The following is a 25991-nucleotide window of genomic DNA, read 5'->3' as shown; positions in this document are numbered from 1 at the left end:
TGACAATAGTTTAATTTTTAATGAAGCCTTTTCTAACTGCTGAGAGATAATAATAGTTTACAACCAGGGAAGATACCTATAATTAGATCTGTAGGTAAACGGGAATTGTTACAGTGATCTGTTCCAAAATGCTATACAAAGTTTCATCACAAGAATGAATAGATGTGAAAAAAATCAGTTTTCATTTGCTTAATTTTAGCTGCTAAGGTAATATTTTTCATGTAATTAACCCATACATTGGCCCATGGAACCAACTTTTAATTAAATTGAATTAAATTAATTTAAATTTGTCAAAAAAAAAAAAAAACCCCGGATTCCTGTGGACGAGGCATTAACGTTAAAGAAAAAGAAGAGAGTGTTGTTCTCCTGTTAACATTGACATCACGGAAATGTGTTTTTAATTACGGCCTACAAAGTTTTGTTTTTTATGCGTCGATTCCGGTTCCGTTAATCTGCAACCAATCGATAGCAATCGATACCAATTTATCTATCAATAAATATTGATAATCGATACCAATCGATAACCACACGAATCTTCGCCATCGATTGGTCATCGATTATCAATATCAATCGATTAATTGATATGGATAGGTATCGATTGGATCGATTGTCATCGATTATCGATTCTATCGATTGGATATCCCGGGAATTAACTAATCCAGTATTAGGCTTAATTTGTTGATCGTTCCCGTGAGCGACTGCCCCCTATAAGCAACCACTGCGTCGTGCTTACGTGCTTACGAGGTGGTCGCTTACGAGAGAGTTGACTGAATTACAAAAATTAAGATACATGACATTTACAGAAAACGATCTTATACGATCAACAAAGAAGTGCAAAATTCTGCCATTTAGCAATTGAAGGTTTCTGCTGGCCCAAAGTGACCGCTATGTATTTTTCTAGTTCTATCTTATAACTTCTTTTATTACATTTAACTGTACCGTGGGGCATCCCACTCTGTTAGCATTTGTCGGTTTGCTTTCAAGTGCCCATGGGCTCGCCCGGGAAAGGGAGGGGGTGTTGGGATGGGATGGGTATTGCTGCCCTGTTTGCTGGCCTGCAATACATCCTGAATTAAGATTTAAGCATATTTTAAGCTACGGTTTATTTTAGTTCTCTAAAATAATCCCGAACAAACGTCAAAATTGTAAGCCATTAACACGTACATAAAACGCACATAAAGTGTTTGGCACTGCGATCAACAAACATTGTTGTCTTAAAAGATCATTGTCTGTTCCAAAAATCTACAAATTACATCTCTCTTGTTTCATCATGATATTCATTGCTGACTGTCATTACCGCCTCCCACCAGAGGTTGCCCCAGATAGTAAACGTGCGAATTGGCGGAGTGTCGTACCGGAAGATATGAGGCTCGTACGGTTTGAACCACGACTTGTGGAAACGATCGTACTTGCAAACGTCACCCCAAAAAGGACGACTTACTTGAAACCTCACCTCGATGTTACGAGCATTGGAAGGGATGTCAATTAAAGTTCCGCTACCACTTACTTCTTTAGTAACCCATGAGTCGTTAAGGAAGAAAGAGACAACCATTTTAGAGCGCCAAGCGCCTTTGGATATATACTTTACTTTCCCATCCACGGGATGTTCATCTGCTTCAAGCTCCATGTTGGCGAGTTCTTCAGAGAAGGCGTCCAAGTTTTCAGGTACGGGGCTAGGAGTTTCCTCGTTATCGAGTGGCTTGTAGGTAGCGGAGCATTCCCCAGCTCTCCAGTTATGAAGGTCTTCCCTGTTTTCTTTATGCAAAACAAATCTTACTCTGCTTCGGCGCGGAGAAGATTTGATTCCGCTCGGTTTCGCCTCGTCATTGATCGATGGATTCTTCAACTCCTTCTTCAATCTTTGATCAACTTGTACTTCGTTACAAGCATAGTTGACAAGTCCGGCAACACCGTCTCTTACAGCACCTAAGGCAGTGTTAGCGGCAACATTCTTGAGCCCATCCACAACGTGTTCCCCAGGGCTTCGATTTTCCACAGTATCGTCCAAACGCTCCTCGACAATCTGAAGAGAGCAGCCGACCACTGCTTCCGTTCCATTTTCAGTTAACATTCTGGGAATGGTTCGGGCCATATGGTTGCCAAGGCGTCTTGCTCCAGTAATAATAGCGACTTGTTCTCCTATTTCTCCCTTAAAGTTAGCCGATGCTGCAGATTGTTGGGATCCCACGACAGCTTTGGAAACAGCACCCCCTGCTACACCTGCAGCAGCACCCACTACAGCCCCGCATAGTGCACGAAAACCTGCCTGCCTCAATGTGACATCCTCTCCATCCACAACCCTTCTACCTGTATCTGTGGCAAGAGACGATGCCACACCACCTACAGCACCCGTGGCTGCCCCAATTCCCACGTACTGACCAGCGGTGACGGCAGCTGACTCTAATGCGGCGCTTCCAATGCCAGTTACCCCGGCAGTTATGCCGACAGCAGCACCTCCAGTAACCGCACCACCTACAAATCCAATGCCTGCCTTCATAAGCCAATCTTTGAGGTGGCACTCATCCACAACGGATGCTTTCTTCAAAGTGTGCTGTACAGACTGCAGTCCAGCTCCGACCAATCCTCCTCCAAATACCGCCCCGGTGGCCACTAGCGCTGGTGCTGCTAATCCAGCAGTAGAAACAGTCAGAGCAATACCTCCAACACTCAACAGCGCTGACAAAGCAAAGAGAAACATCCTTTTTCTGTAAGCCTTTTTTTGTTCTTCAGTGACACAGTCGGGTTTGAAAATTGCTTTGTAGCGTTGTAAAGACAGCCAACCCCAGTCACTGTCATAGTCAGCTAAATTGTTGTAACGCGCACGTTTTTCTTCATTTTGTAGGGTTTCGTAGGCAAAGAGGATCTCCTTGGCGACTTCTTCATCTCCTCCGTCGCGATCGGGGTGCCATATACGCATTTGTGTGCGGAATCCTCTCTTGATTGCTTGAGCTTGTTGTTCTTCAGACATCTTACGAACCTTCTTCATGTCAAGCCCCAAAATTTCATAAAAGTTTCGCCCTCCGCTGGTTTGTTTCAATTCTTTATCCCGTTGAAGTTTTCGAACGCATATTCTTTTCTCTACCTGATCAGCCAATGGCTCTTCAGTGACAATTGGTGAACTGGTTCCTTTGTTGCCAATGACCTTAAATAATTTATCCTCATCCCATTGTTGAAGCTCTACGATTGTCTTCTTTGGTCGATCGTCTTCAAATCTGGCAACAATTTTAAACTGGAACCCGTTCTTGCTGCGATGGAGATAATTTTCGCTGGGTCTGAGAATTTTAGACTTGACAGACAACCAACAGATGACGTCCCATGCTGGGTAAAGGTAGAACGTTATCTTGGCATCGGCTGAGTCATTCACGATCAAAACTGATTTATACTCTTCTTCAGCCATATCTGATTAGTTTCTGTAATTGAATAAAAAATTACTTTAAAATACTGCTAACAGACAAGTAGTATAGTAAATGAGGCTACCAGCATACAAAAACCTTTTTTATTCTTAATCTTTTCCAAATTTCAAAAAGTGCTGGCAACGCCATTAAATTTACATGTAACTTGAATAATTATGTCTTTTATATTTTTCAGCAAATCAATTCAAATATTTTATGCGCTTGAAATTTTTTTTATCAAATAATACTACTTTGATTTACATTATTTGATAACTCTGCGCTTTTCTTACCATTTGAATTAACCACTTTATTCTCTATATATATTAATCCAAATTTTTGCGACCAAGTTATGGTTTTAATTAAAAAACAGGAAGTCGAGATGTAATACAACGGGATTTTCCCTAATAAATAGCATTTCATAGTCGACTTATTGCCTAAAATTAAACCGCTTGGTTCAAAAGTTGGTTTGTTTTTTGGTTTAATCTTCAAATTAGATGCCTTCACTAGAAGAGTTAACTTCAAGATTCCAGTCTACATGTGAAAAGATTCAAGATTCAGTAGCGCTTATGGCTGCTGAAGAAAAAATTTACCTTCAACATTAATAATTAACAATTATCAACCGAAGTGCTTGTGGAGGTGAATAGTGATGGATATTTACCGACACTGAGATGAAAAAGTGTTTTAGTATATACCACACAAGCTGAATAACTAGTGGATCAAAAAATTATTTTATTTCTGACAATATACCGACAAATGGTATGGAATTTTAAAATCTCGTGCGCCACGCAGTAGGCGATTTCTAAACGGTTCCGTCTCGCTTTCTTGCAGACAAATAAAACTTTTGAAGACACTTGTTTAGTTCCTACAGTGTCATTTCTTCAATTTTTCTATAAAATTCGTCCTGTTGTTGAAACCATGCTGAAAAATATTTGATGTTTCATTGTTTTCATTCAGTGTAATTTTAGTCAGCTAGGCAGTTTTCGTAAACAAGGGATTGTATTTTCATTTTTAACCTTAGAATATGAGGTTGAACAGATTAAATAACTTACCGTCAAACAAAACTTTGTTGCCATTTATGTATTTTTTTAACAGCGCCTCGTTTTTCGAAATAATTCCTCTTAAGTAACCGTGGCGAAACGGGAAGCCATCTTCGGTTTCTCTTCAGCTGCTCTGAGGTGAATAGTACTTGGCTAATCACCTTCAAGCTAGCCAATCAGCGCTCGCGAAAAATACTATTTACTTGTGTGGTATATATGCCGATATGATATCAGTTTGATGGAGAATACAGTCAAGCGTTATAGGAAAGTTTTTGAAGAGTACCAAAGGATCTTACGCTATGAGAAATCACGCAGAAGATTACAAGAGTAGATAAAGATGGCAGCGAAAGGAGAGTTTTAAAGAGAATCTAAAGAAGAATCGACAAGTTAAAAAAACTGGTTACCAATCCATATTCAAAGAAAGGAGGCATGAACTCTGAGGATTTAATTGAACTCCAATTTTTGTTGTTTTAATTTTTGTACTCTGACATATATCTTTATGGCCAAAAGCTGGTGTGTGTATTCCATCTTAAGGAATATATCTTTTATCATCGAATGAACTCGAAATGACTTAGTTTACTAGGCATATTCTTTTCTCTGTATGATCAGCCAATGGCTCTTCAATGCCAGTTGGTGAACTGGTTCCTTCAGTGCCAATGACCTTAAATAATTTATCCTCATCCCACTACTGTTGAAGCTCTACGATTGTCTTCTTTGCATGGTCGATTGTCTTCAAATCTGGCAACAATTTTAAACTGGAACCCGTTCTTGCTGCGATGGAGATAATTTTCGCTGGGTCTGAGAATTTTAGACTTGACAGACAACCAACAGATCACGTCCCAAGCTGGGTAAAGGTAGAACGTTATCTTGGCATCGGCTGAGGCATTCACGATCAAAACTTATTTATACTCTTCTTCAGTCATATATATCTGATTAGTTTCTGTAACTGAATAAAAAATTACTTTGAAATACTGCTAACAGACAAGTAGTATAGTAAATGAGGCTACCAACCGCACAAAAATCTTATTTATTTTTAATCTTTTCCAAATTTTAAAAAGTGCTGGCAACTCCATTAAATTTACATGTAAATTGAATAATTATGTGTTATATATTTTTCAGCAAATCAATTCAAATTTTTTTTGCGCTTCAAATTTTTTTATCAGATAATACTTTTTTGATTTACATCATTTGATAACTCTGCACTTTTCTTACCATTTGAATTAACTGCTTTATTTTCTATATATTAACCCAAATTTTTGTGACCGAGATATGGTCTTAATTAAAAACAGGAAGTCGAGATGGATTTTCCCTTTTTTTTAAATAGCATTTCATAGTCGACTTATTGCCTAAAATTAAACCGCTTGGTTCAAAAGTTGGTTTGTTTTTTGGTTTAATCTTCAAAGAAGATGCCTTCACTAGAAGAATTAACTTCAAAATTCAAGTGTACACGTGAAAAGATTCAGATTCAGTAACGCTGATGGGTGGTGAAGAAAAAATTTACCTCTAACATTAATAATTAACAATTATCAACCGAAGTGCTTGTGGAGGTGAATAGTGATGGATATTTACCGACACTGAGATGAAAAAGTGTTTTAGTATATACCACATAAGCTGAATAACTAGTGAATCAAAAAATTATTTTATTTCTGACAATATACCGACAAATGGTATGGAATTTTAAAATCTCATGCGCCACGCAGTAAGCGATTTCTAAACGGTTCCGTCTCGCTTTCTTGCAGACAAATAAAACTTTGGGAGACACTTGTTTAGTTCCTACAGTGTCATTTCTTCAATTTTTCTATAAAATTCGTCCTGTTGTTGAAACCATGCTGAAAAATATTTGATGTTTCATTGTTTTCATTCAGTGTAATTTTAGTCAGCTAGGCAGTTTTCGTAAACAAGGGATTGTATTTTCATTTTTAACCTTAGAATATGAGGTTGAACAGATTAAATAACTTACCGTCAAACAAAACTTTGTTGCCATTTATGTATTTTTTTTAACAGCGCCTCGTTTTTCGAAATAATTTCCTCTTAAGTAACCGTGGCGAAACGGGAAGCCATCTTTGGTTTCTCTTCAGCTGCTCGGAGGTGAATAGTACTTGGCTAATCACCTTCAAGCTAGCCAATCAGCACTCGCGAAAAATACTATTTACTTGTGTGGTATATATGCCGATATGATATCAGTTTGATGGAGAATACAGTCAAGCGTTATAGGAAAGTTTTTGAAGAGTACCAAAGGATCTTACGCTATGAGAAATCACGCAGAAGATTACAAGAGTAGATAAAGATGGCAGCGAAAGGAGAGTTTTAAAGAGAATCTAAAGAAGAATCGACAAGTTAAAAAAACTGGCTATCAATCCATATTCAAAGAAAGGAAGCATGAACTCTGAGGATTTTAATTGAACTCCAATTTTTGTTGTTTTAATTTTTGTACTCTGACATATATCTTTATGGCCATAAGCTGGTGTTTGTATTCCATCTTAAGGAATATATCTTTTATCATCGAATGAACTCGAAATGACTTAGTTTACTAGGCATATTCTTTTCTCTGTATGATCAGCCAATGGCTCTTCAATGCCAGTTGGTGAACTGGTTCCTTCAGTGCCAATGACCTTAAATAATTTATCCTCATCCCACTACTGTTGAAGCTCTACGATTGTCTTCTTTGCATGGTCGATTGTCTTCAAATCTGGCGACAATTTTAAACTGGAACCCGTTCTTGCTGCGATGGAGATAATTTTCGCTGGGTCTGAGAATTTTAGACTTGACAGACAACCAACAGATCACGTCCCAAGCTGGGTAAAGGTAGAACGTTATCTGGGCATCGGCTGAGGCATTCACGATCAAAACTTATCACCCGTATCTCGGGTTCTAAATGGGTTAAACCCTACTCTTCTAAATTTAGAACAACGGGTACCGTCCGTTCTAAATTATCTTTTGTGCCAGCTTACATGACAATTGCTGCCATTGTGAGGAAGCTGACCAATCAGCATTTAGATATGAAAATGCGCAAAATTAATCCAAAATGGCGGACAGAAAAAAATATTTGTAATTATGTTTGGTGTTTGAATTCAACTCTTTGCTCTCCTTTGGAGCACCTAATGCTGAGAACCCATTTAGCGCTTACAGCAGAGAAGCCCAGGACGAGAGTTTTGGCCTCCTACCTAAAATACTTTAGCGGCTAGTTGGGTATGGTCTAATGAAGCGTACTAAACTACGATATGTTTGTGCACGAATTGAATCTTGATCACCTCGATAAGCTTAACATTTTGAGGGCTTTCACGGTGGTTCCGTGCCTTTATATGTTTATAACTACAGGAAAATAATCATTAGAATAGCCTTTAAAATCAATATTAATGTCTGTGTGTGTGCCGCGTCGGAGGTTATGTATCCAGGGTGAATGTTTGAGCAGGGGGGGGGGGGGGGAGGGGGTGTAATTGTTGGGTAAGGGTGTGCAGCTGGGACTCTGATACTTCACCCTATACCAGACCACATTCAGCTGTGTTTTTTGGGCCTATTCTAGACTACAACTAGATGCGAAAAGGTCCCGCTATTGAAATTGTCATGCCAGTCAAATAATTACACATGACTCATGTAAAGTAATGTGTAAACCCGAAGTCAAGATTTGCAAAGCCACCAATTAAAGTATGGAATCACTGTATTTTGCTTTTGCGAGATTTATCAGAGAAAAACAAACTCTTGTCCTCAGTTGATGTAATTTTAATCTTTAATTCCTTTCTTTTACGTAATCGGAAATGAGACGTTGTCACTCCGGAAATTTTGAAATAGCTTCACTTCAAACTCGCGATCAAGTTGAAACAGTTCAAACATAATGTGACCTCGATTGAAATATCATCTGCCTTTTTATTTCGGTGATTCTCATTTAAACATGGCAAGTCAAAAGAGTAAGCCGCGCGCTCAAACCTACAATATGTTGACCGACATTCAAAAGAATATTCTCAAACAACATTATGATGGTGGGATGATTGGTACTGGCCGCCAGTATGATCAAATGATTACCCGTGCAGCTGAAGAAACTCGTCTTCCAAGGAATAAGGTTGAGGTAAGCTTACAAGTCATTGCTCTTGTCCTCCTATTTAAACAGCGTAATCAGGGCAAATCTTCCTTCTTAATTACCACTAGGGCGAGAAGTAAGTTATTATTGTAGTGTATTTAGGAGACTTAATGAGAATACCGGGTACATACCTCGTTGGAATGAAATTTTGCGACAAAAATAACCATAAGTATCGGTTGAAGTGTAACTTGTATGTTATAAATGAAAGCTATAGTGTTTTTTTTTTTAATTTGGTATTTTGGCATCGATAAAGTACAAAGTTTCCTTTGTTGTAAGTACGATTGTGCAATATCCTCGTGTGTGTCACGCTCGAATTTGAACTCACGTGCTGTCACGTAGAAAACCTTTTTTTTACAGTCAGTATAGAACTGCGGCTTTCTAGGTAGAATATGGGAAATCTTGCACCTGAAGTCGGTGTTCTATCGCTCTGTCCCTGGAATTCACCACAAAAAAATTACAGGGTGTACCTTACCTATAATAATTATATAATAATTACCTATACAAAATTGCACTTTATTTGAAACGAGGATTTCGGAGCTTCGGAACCGGGGCATTTATGCGGGGACGGGCCGGAGATTTCTCCTTTCCTTTTTAGTCGAAGTATGGAAAAGTAATAATTTCTTGCCATGTTTTGTTTCCTTTAATTTATGTAGTGGGTTTCTTGTCTCCTTTTCTTTTCGTTTGTAACCTTTTTGCTCTGCAGGTTGTAGTCCTAACAGTTTAAATGATTTAATGTCCATATTCCCCGTGTTTTAACGAGATTGTTGGAAGTAGAAGAAAATTTAGCTGTGGACAATAAAGGCAATAGAGTGTTTTTTTTCCTGGAACTGTTGGTCTTATAAAAATAGAAAGCTTGAGATCCTCGTCAAAAAATGTTACAATGCAAGTATTTAATTCAAAAAGAAGGAGAGGGGATAACATGGTCCTTCTCCCTAATTAATGACATACCTTTGTTGTGCCATTTGATATAATCGTTAGGATAATATTAGGAAAAAGTCAATATGTAAACCTGGCTTTGTTTTGAAATCGTTTTTTTTTTTTTTTCTTTTGTTTAATATTCCGATATCGCCTTATTTTCGCCACTTTTACATTACTCGAGTAAAAGGTGTTAATATTAAATTGACATGCTTTTTAATCTTATGAATTTCAGAAATGGATAGGCAATGAACGTTCAAAGAGGAGACAAAGTGGTGCAACTGAACAGCCAAGCAAGAAAATCAAGCTACCCCCTATGCAAAGAGGCCCCAACCCATACAATATTTTTTGTGCTGAAATATTCAGAACTGGTAATGTAAAGAGTGATTTAACAGTTTAGCTATTAAATACCTTCGTATATCAAGTTCGATACTGCATACAGGCAATGTTAGATTAGACGTTCTCATTGAAAAACATATGAGCTGGATTACTTCAGATCGTATCCATGTTTGCATGGTAAATATATGTTGAATCTCTTACCTTAAAGTAAAATTTACCCGCCAGTTACCATTCATTTAAGGTAAATTTTACTTCATAGCCTTCCTTAATATTTCTTTTTCAAGAGGAGTGTCGAGGGTTGAAAATGGAAGAAAGAAATCGCTTTGCAGCTTCAAAATGGAGGGCCCTTTCACAGGACGAAAAAAAGAAGTATGATGACGTGGCTAAAAACTACAGGCAACCTGATGTTTCTAAGTTGTCGCAAGATGAAATAGAGAGACTTATTACCAGACATCGAAGGCAGTTACTGGCCGAGGTACAACCAACTAACCAACTAACCTGAGATCATTCTCTCTTAAAAACAATATGCCTCTACCTACCAACCTACCTACCTACCTACTTACCTACCTACCTACCTACCTACCTACCTACCTACCTACCTACCTACCTACCTACCTACCTACCCACATACCTACCTACCTTCCTACCTACTTACCTTTCTACCTACCTACCTACCTACCTACCTACCTACACCTACCTACATACATAAACACTAACTATCGTACCAGCTTACCCTACTTACCCTACTCCATCTAACCACAACAAACCTTACTTACTTACTGACTGACTGACTGACTGACTGACTGACTGTCCGACTGACTGACTGACTGACTGACTTACTTACCTACTTATTTACTTACCCTCCTCCTATATGTTTGCTTTTGAAAACGTGATAGGAAATTTACAGTAAAATGTGGCACAATGACTAGATTTTACACGCGTATATGAAATCTTATTTTTTTAAAACATTTTTTTGCATTGATTGTAGGTTATGCTACTTGAAGATCTTGGATGTCACAGTGCACTGATGTTTTTAGATGCCGATGGAGAGTTGTTTAATTTTGGATCGGACGAAGGAGTTGCTTTTCTGAGCACAAACTCTGAAGTTGTTGCAAAATTTAGACAGCATTTCCGTGAGTATTCTGATAAACGATGACGTGTTTTCATAATAAAAAGCTTAATAGAAAGCAGTGCTAAATCTTGTTATTAATCAAGTTGGCTTATAATGTTTCCTTTTACTCTGTTGTAAATCCCAGACTATTGACATTACTGTCTCTTTCAATTGTTGTTTAGATTTGCATTGCAAGAAGTACAATTACCGCCACGTACAGGACTTATTTAACAAAAAATACAGTAAGTTGTAACATAATGGATCACCAACTGGTCATGCAATACTTTGAAAAGGATATCCATGTATATAGATGCAGATGATGCACTGGCACTTTTTAAGCCAAGTAAATCTTGGCACTTGTTTGGTGGTTTGTATTTAATTTTTATTGTTTTCTCTTCAAAGGTGAAGCGGTTGGAAAGCCTGGTTCGCGTGTGCCTTACCAAAGAGGGAACTCTACAGTGGAAGGCCTTCCAGAGGGAGTGACTTTTAAAAAGCCTTACTGCTATGGGGCAAAGCAATGCAAATCAATAGAAGAGGCAGCTGATTCCATTACCTTCGAAATTCAAATTGAAACTGGCGCCAAACAAAGTAACGACAACGATAACCAGGCCAACAGCCAACCAGAAGCATCCTTAGCAGTCCCAGATGTGATGATACGGAGCACTTTGCTAAAGGTTGCCAGTGATGTGGACGTTGGGGAGATATTGTCGGGTAGTAAACGTTTGTCAGAATCTGACATCAATGTTGAGGACTGCACCTTGACCCAAGATGAGCGTCTTACTCTATACACGAAATGCAGAGATTTCTTCGACCAAGAGTCATGGGCAGCAGTTGGGCACAACACAAAGGACTTTAGCGGAAATGCTAAGGACCTCATCTTCCCTCTGTACACCGAGGCAGACGATGAGGACTTTTGGTTATTCTATTGTCCCAACCAGACGCTGTCTCATGTGGAAGCTGCACGACCCACAACTAAATTAAAGGGATACTGGCTAGACCTCAAAGCGGATTCAGGGGACAAATATGCAATTTTGCCAGCATTAGAAGAAATAAAAGTAATATCGATCGTTAAAAATGACCATGATGGGCCCTTGTAATATGAAAAATCGTTAGATGTAAATTCAAATTGTGATCCAGTCTTTGAGCTTCCAGATATATTTAAAAACTGCATTAGAGCTACCCTCCAAAACTATGGTCTTTTGAAGAGGTAGCGGAAACGTTAATGGTCTTAACATACGTATTTATTATGACCAATATGTTATGTTTGTGAATTGGAGTTGATATGAATTCTTAAAGAAAGAGTATTAACTAAATTTTCTCTAATTACTCAATCAAAAAGTTGCAAACTAATAAGTTATAATTGTCTTATTACAATGTACCGATCATGGTTTCACCTATTCGAGCAATTTTCAGGTGTCATTTCATATTTTACTTGGCATATTATTTTGTACAAGGTTTTTTAGTCGTTATCGTAAAGTGCCATATTTTAAAATAAGAAATTGTTTCCCAATTATTATTTTTTGGTAATTGAATTGGCTTTCACCCAATTTCATCAAAACAAATAATGATTTTATGTAGTCACCAATGCGCACGGGTGGCAAAATCGTATTTCGACATTGAATCAGTCACATTTTGTATATCATCATCATCATCATCATCATAATCATCAATCTTTATTTACCCTCGGATTGTAGATAATTATCATAATTGATTTTCCTACTTACTTGCTTTTTGGTTAATTACTTACATATGTTTATAGAATTTCTCAAATTTCTCAAAAGTTAAAGTTGCTCTATTGGGATTGAGCACCTCTTTGCAGCTTCGTCGCATGTCTTGCACCAAAAGAAATCGTCGCATACGTGGTACCGAATCCCCCAGTTTTTGCAAATTTGGTAATCAAAATGTGCCTCATTGCAAGGCCTGCGACAAAATGTATAGAATGACCTGGGAAGCTTGCCACAAGAGCATGTCTTTAAAGTACAAGATATACATTTGTCCTTTCCGTAAGGATAATATCTCGCAAATCTATAGTAGCCATAAATTTTTGGAATAAAGTTTGTATTTACAATATAATTACAGTATTCAATGTTCAACTTATTTTTACTTTAGTAATCTAGCAATATGACAGGGTCTTTCTTGCCACTCTTTATTGCCTGATGGGTGGCAAGAACCATATATAAATTTGTGTTATGTACGCAAAAGCGAAGAAACTCTTCTTCGCTGTATGGAACTTTCACATTTAAGGGACTTCCTGGAGGGGATTCGTCACTATCTCTGCTATCTTCTTTCTTTGCAGCGGGTATAAGCTTTCGGCTATTCGGTCTTTGTTTCCCCTCATCTGTAGCGACCATTGGAGTAATTTCCTTTAACAAAGAATTTAATCCTCCGGCGGGGACATCTGAGTTTTCCACAATCGACGTTATTTGAAATCTTTTCTTTCCTTTTAGTTTTTTAAGTCTTTGTATATACTCATCCCACGTATTTACTTTGTGTGCCTTTTTGAGGTGTGGCCGAAGCCAAAGTGTTTTCCCGCAAAGCCCACATTCCTCTTTTTGACGATAACGCATATGAGCTGCTTCTCTCGTGGGCACGCTAGGAAGGGCACTGTGCTTCTGTTGTGTTACTTGAGGATGAGCCCTGACCAGGTGTTTGTCGAGCCGTTTAAAAAACTGTCCCCTTTTTTTTACAATTTGCCACCTTGCAAATTCCTCCAGTTGACTTGTATTTTATCTTAACCTAGTGGTAATAAAAAAGAAATAGGTTTCTTCTTCCAGTAAGAATCTAATTTTTCGTGTATAACTAGTTGCCCTTGCGGCACAAAATCTCCTCCTTTTTGTATTAAGTCATCGTAACATAAGGTCAGCGAACGACGTGCTTTGTATTGCGTTACTTTTTGGTTTCTTTAAATAAACATGACTGTAGGACATTCCCGTGAACAGCGAAGGAACGAAGGAAAATTGCTTTTTTAAAAAAAATGGCGGTGAAATTTAAACTGGAATAAGCTCGACAATTAGAATACACGTCAAAAAAGTACAAGTAGGGTTTCTTACATTGTAGACGGTTCTCCGACAGCTCCTCTGTTGTCTTCTGTTAAAGCCATCATGCCGCTTGCCTTTCTTTGATACAGGCGCCATTTGGATTCTATGACACTTATAGGACAGACTCAACTGCGAATACCAAAGATGATCGCTTCTCTGCTTATGATGCTTCACTGAGAAAATCAAAATTACTACTATTGACACTATTTTTCGAGTACTTTTTGCTCGAATACATTAGCATGTGACAAATCCTAGCATTTCGCAAGATGAAATTGCACTACCGGAAATACGTAAACCCACAATAGAAAGGTGGACTGATACACAGATTAATAAATTTATTTGTCCTTGCATGTTTTTTCCCACTTCTGCTTTACCAATTTTGGGTATTGCAAGAGAGAAAATTAAACATTTACTTAAAATTCTAGAAATTAAAAAGAACGTCATAAAACTGCAAGTTTTAAGTGATAAATATTAGAACATATTATGTTAACCGAAATTTATCCTTCTTCCCTTGGTGGCGGGGGTGGGGGTTCATTTGAAAATTGTTAGGGTTATAAGGAGGGTGACAGGGCGAAAAAGTTTTATAAAGAAGGTGTGATCATAAAAAACACAAAGCTTGCCTTTAACGATACCACCATTCCCCGCCCCTTATCCCCAAAAAGATGAAAGGTTTAATTCCCAAGTTAAAATATTAAAAAGCGATTTATAAAAGTTTATGTTTTCTCATGTTTTAATCGGTTGTTTCGCTTTCTGGAAAGAGAATACATGTATATATTTTTTTTATTTTCACAATGAAAGTCCAAAATGTTATCACCAGGAAGACGACAAATGCGAGAGAACACTCTACCTCCCCTCCCCCTCATCTCTCGCGGGTCAACAAAAAAAATCTATTGAAATATTCAACTAATACCTAAAAAACACACATCACTTTGAAAAAAAGTGCAATTAAGTCATATCAAGACGATTTCGAGAAGGCAGCCCTGTACATTCTACCTTGAGGTGAAAGTTAAATGAGAAGGAACGGCTTTCTTTACGGGGGAGGGGTGGGGGAGGGAGAAAAAGAAGAGGAGGCTAAATTTAACAAAATATTTCACATATAAACATATTTCACTATGATGTATGCGAATGGGGTCCAATATTGGCAGAAACCCATCAAGGATGCTACCATTTCACGGCAAATGCTCGATTCTATAGACTATTTCGCATATCAGTAATATTAAAAATTCATAATAGTTTATGTTTTCTCATGTTTTAATCGGTTGTTTCGTTCTCTGGAATCGAGAATATTTTTTATGGTTTGAAAGTAAAAAATGTTATCACCATGAAAACAACAAATGTAAGAGAACGCTCTACCTCCCCTCCCCCTCATCTCTCGCGGGTCCAAAAGAAATCTACTGAACTATTCAACCAATAGAAAAAACATTCATCACTTTGATAAAAAAGTGCAATTAAATGAAATTAAAACGATTTCGAGAAGGCAGCCCTATAAATTCTGCGTTTAGTTGAAAGTTAAATGGGAAGAAAAAAGCTATCTTTGCGGGGGAGGGGTGGGGGTGGAAAGGGAGTGACGGACGATTTCGCATATAAACATAATTCACTATAATATATGTGAATGGAGCCCAATATTGACACAAACGCATCAGGGATGCTACCATTTCACGGTAAATGCTCGATTCTACAGACTATTTCGCATAACAGTGAAAGTAGGAATTTATTATAGATGTATGCGAAGGGGGTCCGATATTGGCACAAAGGCATCAAGGATGCTACCATTTCACGGTAAATGCTCGATTCTATAGACTATTTCGCATAACAGTGAAAGTAGGAATTTATTATAGATGTATGCGAAGGGGGTCCGATATTGGCACAAAGGCATCAAGAAGTGGTGTTATAGTGAAATTTGCTGTTTGATTAGTTAACGGCCGAGCTCACTAACACGACACGTTACAGGTGCATTGAAATAAGAGAGTATCGTTCAATACTGTTCCTCTATACCGCACTTGGTTCAATTGGCCGTATTAACGAGGTAAAATTATAAGGGATTATAGCAGTTGGGATTTGAGAATGTGGCCATTGGTCATATTAACGGGGTGACTTCATTAATGGGGTTTTCTTATAAGAAAATGTATGGGCGTTTTGCAGAGACAAAAGAAAGTGGCCGTAATGATGGGGTGGTCGTAAGGCGGGGTTACACTCTAGAACTAATCATCAAAGTCAAAGTCTGATTCAGAATCCGAATAAGAGTCCTCAACGTTTTCGACTTCGTCAGCTTGAGGTAGCATGGTCGAGTCCAGCAATTCGTGAAAAGAAACAGGAATTAAATTCTGCTCGTGAAGAAAGGAAGCATTGTCTTTCCAGAGACTTTGCAAGGTCTGCAGCTGCTTGCCATTCTCGGCACGTTTGGAAAGAAACAAGCTGTTTAATCCAAGCTTGAGTTCCGGTGTTTCCGTTGTCGCCTCCTCGCTTATTGCTGAATCAAGAATGCTGTTCTGTTTTAAATAAAAAGCTTGTAGCCTATTCATTTCACTTGTGACCAGCTCAATTTCCTCTTCACACCTTTCCCTCAAGCAGTGAAGCTCGATTGCCATTCTCCTAGTGGCATTGGGAACAACATGTTCCGTATGAGGACAGGACTGTAGATTCGCGTACAGCTCACAAGAGGGATCTTTTACTAAATCAAAGTTCAGGGAAGAAGCGCCATGAATTGCATTATGGGACGCGATCGTCTTCCTCATACTTTCCGTCGCCTTGGTGATCTGCTTTGAAAGCTTTACTGCGATAGCTTGGCCGTCTAGATAGAAACAAATTAAATTGCTATTAGGCAATTACAGGAAGACAAGGTTACAAATACACGCATTGAATTTTATGAACTTCAAAGCATCTCGCGTCAATAAACTAAGTTATGACAGGTTTGTTTAAAGCTACGTCATTGTTCATTTATTTTGAAAAAAAAAAAAAAAAGCTAAACTTTTCAAAATCACTTTTTCCAATCCGTTTCAATCTTCTCCATCTTCAGCATCCTCGTTTCTTTTTGTTTTAGAATCAACCATTTGGTGTTTTTCTTCCTTAGCAAACCATTTTGTTTAGGTTTCCCACAGGTTAGGTTTCCGTAGCTCCTTTAGGTGGAATTAATAGCTAGATGGAAAAGGTTAACGTGAGGTGCAGAATCTCCCGTTTCTTACTTATCATTAATAAATTTCAAGACTACTTATTAAAACAGTTATTAAATAATACACTTTTTTGTTGTTCATTATTCTATCTGCACCGGCACATGCAAATCCACGATTCCTTAAAAAGTGCTCAGATGACATCTTACTGAATACTAAGGGTAAACGGGGATTTAACAATATTATTAAGGTTCTCTACCGGCATATTTTCGTTTCATTTCCAATAAGAAAGTCCTTTCGGAAGCCAACTTGTGGAGTTGCAACATTTGCCGCCTGCTATATTTTTCGTCGAGGCGTCTCTTTGCAGCTAAGAACGGTGATTCATGTTCCTGCCAACGCTGTCGAACTCCATGCTTCTTTTCAACAGCTTCCAATCGTTTTACGTTCCTTAAAAAAAATATACGTTTCAGAGTAAAAATCTGCATTCATAAAACTGCAAAATTTCCTTATAAGTATAATCGGTCTAACCCAGCCGTAAAATGATTGGTGACTATTGGTAATGTTTTTCTGTGTTTTCAGAAAAAGGAAAACATAATTCTAATACAACATTTAAAAAAATAGAGAAAAAAAAACCTGTCAAGCTTGCGTTGTGTTTCCAAGAGTTTGTCATCATCAGTGGCCTCGGCATAAGCAAGGTCATTCCTATCCGAAAAAAGGCTTTATTTTAGTATGAGAGTTATATTGTGATATTTGCTTTCGCCAGAGCTGAATCTGTCGTTTAACAAGGCTGTATGATGTCATACATGTATTGGAAACAGATTGTTTTGTGAACAGTGTAAATACTTAAGAAACCTCACCTGATGGTTTTGGACTTCAACATCAGCTCAACGTAAAGTTCATCCCATTCCTGCGTAAGAACTGAATGCAGCAACAAAGGTCAACCATTGTTACCAAAATCATGAAAATGCAACATACTTTTCTTTAGTATGAATCGACGACTATCCCTTTAATCTTTCCTTTACTTGCACATCATTGACATGAAAAGAAGTACTATTTAGTTTTCAAACGATCTGACTGGCTAGTACACAAAGGTCATCAGTGAACAATATAATTTCGAGCTTTAATTATCCGCTAACAGAAGAGTCGCGCTTACCAGATTCTACAGGATCAATGGCAGTCTCTTCTACGTTCATCCATTCTTGAATTGTATCATGATGATAAGGAACTAATGAACACAAAAATATAGCAATTAGCAAGCATAAATGCTCTAAGCCATTTTTCATACGGTATCCACTGTACGCACAGTACGCGTATGGGTCGCATCGTTTCAATGAGGAACTTGCGAGGAGAACAAGTATTAGCTTCACTTAGAACAAGCAATTATGTCAAAGAAATGAAGAATACCTGGCAAACTTTTAAACATTTCATCAAGCTGTTTGCAAGTATTACTAAATAGTTCTTTTGCTCTCAAGAGTTTGGACTTAAGAACCGGACCTTAAAAGAAAAAAAAAAGGAATAAAAGGAAAATAACAAATGAATAATTAACTAATAATAATAATAATAATAATAATAATAATAATAATAATAATAATAATAATAATAATAATTATTATTATTATTATTATTATTATTATTATTATATATGCAATGAAGACAATTTATATACTAGAATGTGTTAAAATGGGAATAAAAAATGAAAAAATAAAAACAAGGCTTCAAACAGTCATAAAACGTTACTGAAGTCAGGAGCGTCTGTCAATAACATGACACGTTTCACATTAATATTATTATTATAATTGTTATTATTATTATTATTATTATTATTATTATTATTATTATTATTAATGACAGTGCAGGTGTGCATGCACGTTTGTTTTTCTGTTGTTATATAGAAATAATTAAGATAGCTTAATGTTACTAAAGAGGAAATGAATTACAAACCTAGCTTCTTAACAATCCCTTTTCCATAATGCAGTAGGCCATCATTAAGAGTGTCGATTCTCTTCTCAGGGGACATCTCCTTAGTTATTGTAGAGAAGTCACGAAGAAATGACCAGAGTCTCTCTGTTCCTTCTCCATCTGTCAGGCCAACTCCTTTAGTTCTACGAGGACTGAATTTTACCTGTATGCATATGTGAACAGAACAGAAAGCAACTATTAATTCCTCACTGTTATTTGCACAAAAGGCATGTTCTGGCACTGCAATGGACATGGCAGAGAGGTTCCAATTAACTGAGAAATTTCAGTGTCAAGCAGGCTAAAAGCAATTATACAATAAATATGTTTAAGTTAATGCTCAGTGTGTAGTGTATAATAAATTCCCAAAACCATACTACTGTGAATATGTCAGATGAATATAATTATGAAATTCATGTACATGTATGTGTATTTGTACCGCGGAATGGTGTAAATACAACTATTCTGTGAATGGTGTTACAAACCTGGCATGTTGCCTTGTGCCCATAACACTGAAATATGGGAATGGCTAGTGGAATATTGGCCAGAGAAGAAAGAGATGCATTATTCTAAAAAGAAAAATAAACTCATGCAATCAATGCAGATAATTTCACATAACTAATTGCTTGGTTCAAAAGGTTGTATTATGATGTTCAAGTCATTATACTGTGACGAACTGGACGAACTGTGGAAAACACAGCAATGTTGGTCACGATGGAAAAACTATCACACTATTATAACATAAATTATAGACAAACAAAAATAATTTAAGTACTTTTACCTGAATATGCTTTGACAAAATACAAGCTACATCATACATTACAATGAGCTGTATATTTGGTTTTGATACTTCTTTTAGCTTTTGGAGTTCATAAACAGAATAGGAAATTCTAAAAACAAAAACACAAAACATTTAGACATAAATTAGCAGTGCAAGACATTCAGGGAAATACAAAGCCTTCAGTAATGACAATTAAGTTATGGCATGTACATGTATGATTAAAGTGTTATTTCCAACTGGTTTTACTCACTAAACTAAGAGTGAAATACATGTACATACCTTTCACCATGTTTGATGCTAATAAAGCTTTTTGGGAAGTCATGACGGCAAACACTTCCAAATACTCCCTTCTCATCAAACAACTTGTTTTTTCCTTTTGACCTCAAATTGGGAAGGACTTCACCAGCATGGAAATGGTTGCAATTCTGTTAATAATAATAAAGATAATAATAAATAATACTAACAATAAACTGACAATGAAGTTAAAGTAATATTGACAAACAAGAGAGTTTGTTTTACAAGTGTTGCACATATCATTATTATTATTATTATTATTATTATTATTATTATTATTATTATTATTATTATTATTATTATTATTATCATAATTTTTTTTTTTTTTCATTGTATGAAGAAAATACCCATACATGTACCTCCCCTAAGGATGTTTCTGTTTTTATTTGGAGCCTCCCACCCCCCTGGAATTTCAAGTTTTGCTTCATACTTTCCCTTAAAAAGTTTGGCTGTTAGGACCACCCTCCCTCTCAGAATTTCCAATGACCATCCATGGGGGTGTGGATATTTTCTGGAACCACAGATTATAAGAATTCTTTGTTAATAGTTAGCATACCTGTTCAGACACACTAGTTTCACTATAATGGTCAACAAAGTTGTCCACGTCATTCTGATCCCCAAAGAAAAGATCTTGGTGTTTTGGAGTTGCAAAGCCATATCCCTGTGACCGCTTTCTTGATAGGCCAAAGCATGCAACCATACATTCTATAAGAATTCCTTTATCCTATGAACAAAGATGTGAATTAAAATGGATACTACCTCAATGTACTATTATTGGAAATGCAGTATAAAAGATAATTATAAAATATCTATTAAAGCTACTAAGTAATGGATTGAGATATTTAATTAAATGCGGCTAAATGTAATTTAGGCTAAGTTAGACTCGAGCCAATGCTGTCCTGCGGTATTTGGGTGGGCATGCGCGTTCTGGATCACATACAGGTTTTTGCAGGGCATGCATCTGATGCCTTCCAGATGTGTGAGGACGTGCATGCTGCATTGATCTGTGAATCTGCTCGTGGCGTGCTTTTTTATTGCAATTCCAAAAAAAAGTCAGGGGCATGCATTGTAATAAAATTTTATTACCTCTGGGCAGACTGGGCAATTTGAACCATTATCAATGGTTGGACAGTGCCTAACCAAGTGATGCAGATGATATTTAAAGAATCTGAAAGACAGATTAATCAAGCTTAAAAAATGAAAAACCTAATACTACTTAAATTATGTAAATTACACAAATTATGGATCTAAAACACACAAAATACTACAAGATCTACTTAACAAGCACTCTTGCTACACACCATGCACACCTAGCATATTTGTGGCCCGGCTAGCATATGACTTTGAACCACTGTCTCTAGACCAATAAAACTATGGGATATTGCAATTATTTACAGTAATATATTAATATATTATTAAATTTTTTTGATAATTAAATAAAACCAATACGTGTTATGGTAAATTGAAAAAACTTAGTTACTATGGTAAATTGGCAATTTACCTGATAACATATGATATTTGAATATAATTATAGTCACAACATGCATGTCAGTACAATGTTCTTCTTACAGTACCTGTATTCTTCAAAACAGCCAGAATTTAAAATCGAGTACATTGAATTGACCTACAGGAAAGTAAAGAGGCAAATTATAAGGCTTAGGCTTCACATGTCCATGTGCACTTTTTTGAAGCACACTAGCTCACTCGTGTTATTCAGGAAGGTTTACTGTAACCTTAAGTTCAAGTCTATTGACCTAATCTGATTTTATAATTATTGCAACCTGACTGGCATGGTGACTGCATGTCAATCAGTCAATTAAAAAATTAAAAATCAAAAATAACAGGATACTGCAATTGGTACTCCTTTGAGTCACTCAGAGTAAAAGTAGCTTAATAACAAAATGCAGGTACATGTACAGTAGTATTAGTGAAAATATGTATAATTTATAAACAAAGTGTAATTTACATGTGAAGAACTTACAATCTTTGGCTGTAAAAGTGGCCTTTTCAATTCAAGCATAGCAGTGAATTCTTTCAGAGACACTTTACAGCTTATAAACATATCTGTGACCTGATCCATAAGCCTAAACTGAAAGGCAGTGGTAGGTCTGTCCGGTGAACCAGGCCACAGATGTAGTCGTACCAAGGTGACAGCTGGATGCTCGCAATGGCAGAAACGGATCTTCTTTGAATGATGGTTTCCTAGGTTTAAAAAAAATGTCCTTATAAATAATCTTATTTAAACTTGTTTGTCAATACTTACTGTTTACCGGTAACCTTTTTCATGCTCATGCTTATAAACCATCCTGTATTAGCTCCCCCAGCCCACTAAGTATATGTAGACGAATAAAAATCACTTATGAAGATATATAAAGTCCAGGGCCAATATAAGCAGCAGTTTGATACACTAGCTATTATTAATGAAACTGCATTTACAATCAAGTACAGTGGAACAAAATTATCATTCAACATTTTTGGCACCCTATGCCAATGCAATCATAATAAAAGCTGTGCACAAACATAAAACATGTAAAATAAACAAATAAGCATAAATATATTTGTGCTCACCATGTTCATCTATACACTGTACAATCCGAATTTCCCCTGAGGAGCACTCGTGGTCACTTCGGGCCAAAACATCGTGGTTGGGGAAAAGTGGAACAAACATTCCATCCTGTAATGAAAAAGACAGTGGGTTAGCTGTAGATCACTTTGTATTTTTCTCCTTTTACATGGCATTTACAATGTTCTTCTTCACAAGTACCAACAAGGAGGAAGATATAATTCAGTTTCCAGCAATAGAAGACCGTCATTACAATCATTTATTTATTTATTTATTTATTTTAATTAATTGAATGAGATTATACCACAGGTATCCCAAGCTGTATGAGCGTTAAAATAAAGACCTTTGTTTTGACCTTTGTAATTTGAGTGTCACGATGAGTGTTACGCAATGGCGTAAATTATAAGGGTTTGGATGGGAATTTACGAATGTGTTTTGGAATCGAAAATAAAGGGCATGAATTGGAAAAAAAATGGCTTACCTTGTCTCCTCGGTATCTTGCCAGTGTTTGTGTGCCGTATTTTGGCCATTTCAGCGCGATTTAGTGGGTTTTAGGTTTGCTGATATAGAGAGGAAATCAGCAAACCTAGAACCCACTAAATCGCACTGAAATGGCCAAAATACGGCACACAAACACTGGCAAGATAACGAGAAGACAAGGTAAGCCATTTCTTTCCCAATTCATGCCCTTTATTTTCGATTCCAAAACACGTTCGTAAATTCCCATACAAACACTTATAATTTACGCCATTGCGTAACTCTCATCGTGACACTCAAATTACAAAGGTCAAAACAAAGGTCTTTATTTTAACGCTCATACAGCTTGGGATACCTGTGATTATACGATTATATCACAATCATGCATTGTAAGTATGAAAAAGTTAATACAAATTTTCTACTGGAACTTACTTTCCATAGTTCCAACACATGATAAGTGTTAATGCCTCCGTGGAGCCTTTTAGAACAGTTGAGGCACAAGTAGATTTGAGGCCCGCAGTAAGTGCATCTTGCCACGGCCGAAGTTTCGTGGCACCAAACACATGTAGTATTGGGAAGGAACGAGTTCTCGATCTCTGTATTCACAAGACGTTCCCTCAATTCGCTCTACTTAATTTCTTCCTGTATTCGGCGATTCTGGTGGGCGCTTACAGAATGCCGAAAATCGCAAGATGCAGATGCATGCTCTGTATCTTCAGCCAGGTATACATTGGTGCAGTGCTCGATCTCGCGATTGACTGCAGGCACAGACGATGCATGCTGTTTAACTGTTTCCAATCGTACGGCGCTCTAGCGACAAAGAAATGTCTTGCCTCCTTCAACCACTGCGGTCAACGAACTTTGCCTTAAATGAAACGGGCTTGAAGCGCTTCATGATCAGACGATACTTTTGGCTTTTTTTAAACCCCGTCCGCCATTTGAATTTAATCCCGATAATTGGATTCCTTGTCATGTAAGCTGGCACAAAAGATAATTTAGAACGGACGGTACCCGTTGTTCTAAATTTAGAAGAGTAGGGTTTAACCCATTTAGAACCCGAGATACGGGTGCTTATTTATACTCTTCTTCAGTCATATATATCTGATTAGTTTCTGTAACTGAATAAAAAATTACTTCGAAATACTGCTAACAGACAAGTAGTATAGTAAATGAGGCTACCAACCGCACAAAATTCTTATTTATTTTTAATCTTTTCCAAATTTTAAAAGGTGCTGGCAACTCCATTAAATTTACATGTAAATTGAATAATTATGTCTTATATATTTTTCAGCAAATCAATTCAAATTTTTTTATCAGATAATACTTTTTTGATTTACATCATTTGATAACTCTGCGCTTTTCTTACCATTTGAATTAACTGCTTTATTTTCTATATATTAACCAAAATTTTTGTGACCGAGATATGGTCTTAATTAAAAACAGGAAGTCGAGATGGATTTTCCCTTTTTTTTAAATAGCATTTCATAGTCGACTTATTGCCTAAAATTAAACCGCTTGGTTCAAAAGTTGGTTTGTTTTTTGGTTTAATCTTCAAAGAAGATGCCTTTACTAGAAGAATTAACTTCACGATTCCACTGTACACGTGAAAAGATTCAAGATTCAGTAACGCTTATGGCTGCTGAAGAAAAAATTTACCTTTGACATTAATAATTAACAATTATCAACCGAAGTGCTTGTGGAGGTGAATAGTGATGGATATTTACCGACACTGAGATGAAAAAGTGTTCTAGTATATACCACATAAGCTGAATAACTAGTGGACCAAAAACTTATTTTATTTCTGACAATATACCGACAAATGGTATGGAATTTTAAAATCTCATGCGCCACGCAGTAAGCGATTTCTAAACGGTTCCGTCTCGCTTTCTTGCAGACAAATAAAACTTTTGAAGACACTTGTTTAGTTCCTACAGTGTCATTTCTTCAATTTTTCTATAAAATTCGTCCTGTTGTTGAAACCATGCTGAAAAATATTTGATGTTTCATTGTTTTCATTCAGTGTAATTTTAGTCAGCTAGGCAGTTTTCGTAAACAAGGGATTGTATTTTCATTTTTAACCTTAGAATATGAGGTTGAGCAGATTAAATAACTTACCGTCAAACAAAACTTTGTTGCCATTTATGTATTTTTTTTAACAGCGCCTCGTTTTTCGAAATAATTCCTCTTAAGTAACCGTGGCGAAACGGGAAGCCATCTTCGGTTTCTCTTCAGCTGCTCTGAGGTGAATAGTACTTGGCTAATCACCTTCAAGCTAGCCAATCAGCGCGCGCGAAAAATACTATTTACTTGTGAGGTATATTTAACAATTATTCCACGAGCGCGCGTTGGATATGAGATGATAGATAGCCAACGGGGAGCGAAGCGCCGAGTTGGCTATAATCATCTCATATCCAACAAACGCGAGTGGAATAATTGTTTTATTAAAAACAATCAAGAAATATTGTAAGTTATGGCTGGTTTCGCTTAGCAAGAACAACCAGAAGACCATATTAATGATCCCTATCCTCGGGCATGGTATAAATAAACAATAGCCTGCATTTGGCGCGAAAATATGCTCAGATATTTGTCCGCGGACATTATCCGAGAAGCGAACAGTTTTCCGAGAGCGAAGCTCGAGGAAAACTGTGAGCTTCGAGGAACAGGTAATGTCCAAGGACAAATATCTGAGCATATTTTTAAAGCCAAATGGAGGCTATTGTGGTTATTATCCTTCAAACATTTTTCGCAACATGTGGCAACGAGCTTGAGTATTTAAACATTTCGTTTAAGAACAGTTTACCGTCAAAAACGTTTAGAGCGTATGTTGTTTTCTGTTACTGCTTTATCGACCAGCAGGTTTATCTCTCCTTCTGTCACAAAAGCAAACCGTTCCTCCATCTTGACAT

General features: G+C 37.0%; 2 protein-coding genes and 1 pseudogene across 5 annotated transcripts in view; 1 reads left to right on the top strand and 2 right to left on the bottom strand.

Annotated features, from left to right (window-relative positions):
- Positions 1 to 25991, bottom strand: part of LOC146458221 (uncharacterized) — a 61605-nt gene continuing 35614 nt past the window's right edge. Inside the window, exons 1-2 of one of the 2 annotated variants that reach the window (XM_085090977.1) lie at positions 4442 to 4822; positions 1 to 3410 (exon numbers count right to left, since the gene is read on the bottom strand). In XM_085090977.1, coding sequence (XP_084947103.1) covers positions 1250 to 3397 — 2148 coding nt within the window. In that variant the 5' untranslated portion in view covers positions 3398 to 3410; positions 4442 to 4822 and the 3' untranslated portion in view covers positions 1 to 1249. Of the gene's footprint in view, positions 3411 to 4441; positions 4823 to 25991 lie in introns of those variants that run through there. The other variant, XM_085090978.1, reaches the window with a different exon arrangement.
- On the top strand, positions 8187 to 13521 carry LOC146458225 (uncharacterized; annotated as a pseudogene). Its single transcript, XR_014858196.1, has 6 exons — positions 8187 to 8492; positions 9655 to 9790; positions 10043 to 10233; positions 10747 to 10891; positions 11052 to 11111; positions 11272 to 13521. The product of XR_014858196.1 is annotated as an uncharacterized LOC146458225 (transcript).
- Positions 15805 to 23730, bottom strand: LOC146458224 (uncharacterized). Of its 2 annotated transcripts, XM_085090827.1 has the most exons (16): positions 23518 to 23730; positions 22614 to 22719; positions 22027 to 22247; positions 21620 to 21669; positions 21132 to 21213; positions 20602 to 20769; positions 20031 to 20176; positions 19752 to 19860; positions 19456 to 19539; positions 18956 to 19136; positions 18419 to 18508; positions 18168 to 18239; positions 17872 to 17932; positions 17648 to 17716; positions 17274 to 17461; positions 15805 to 16698 (listed from the first exon to the last, which is right to left on the bottom strand). In XM_085090827.1, exons 2-16 carry the CDS (start codon positions 22711 to 22713, stop codon positions 16109 to 16111), a joined length of 2211 nt encoding a protein of 736 aa, XP_084946953.1. In that variant the 5' UTR covers positions 22714 to 22719; positions 23518 to 23730; the 3' UTR covers positions 15805 to 16108. The 2 variants fall into 2 exon arrangements, with proteins under 2 accessions (XP_084946953.1, XP_084946954.1); XM_085090828.1 differs by lacking the exon at positions 18419 to 18508.

The sequence above is a fragment of the Pavona decussata genome, unplaced genomic scaffold, assembly GCF_977016875.1.
Source record: "Pavona decussata unplaced genomic scaffold, jaPavDecu1.1 SCAFFOLD_233, whole genome shotgun sequence".
NCBI lineage: Eukaryota > Metazoa > Cnidaria > Anthozoa > Scleractinia > Agariciidae > Pavona > Pavona decussata.
Note: the sequence above shows the minus strand (reverse complement) of the source record. Positions and strands in the feature narration are given on the sequence as shown.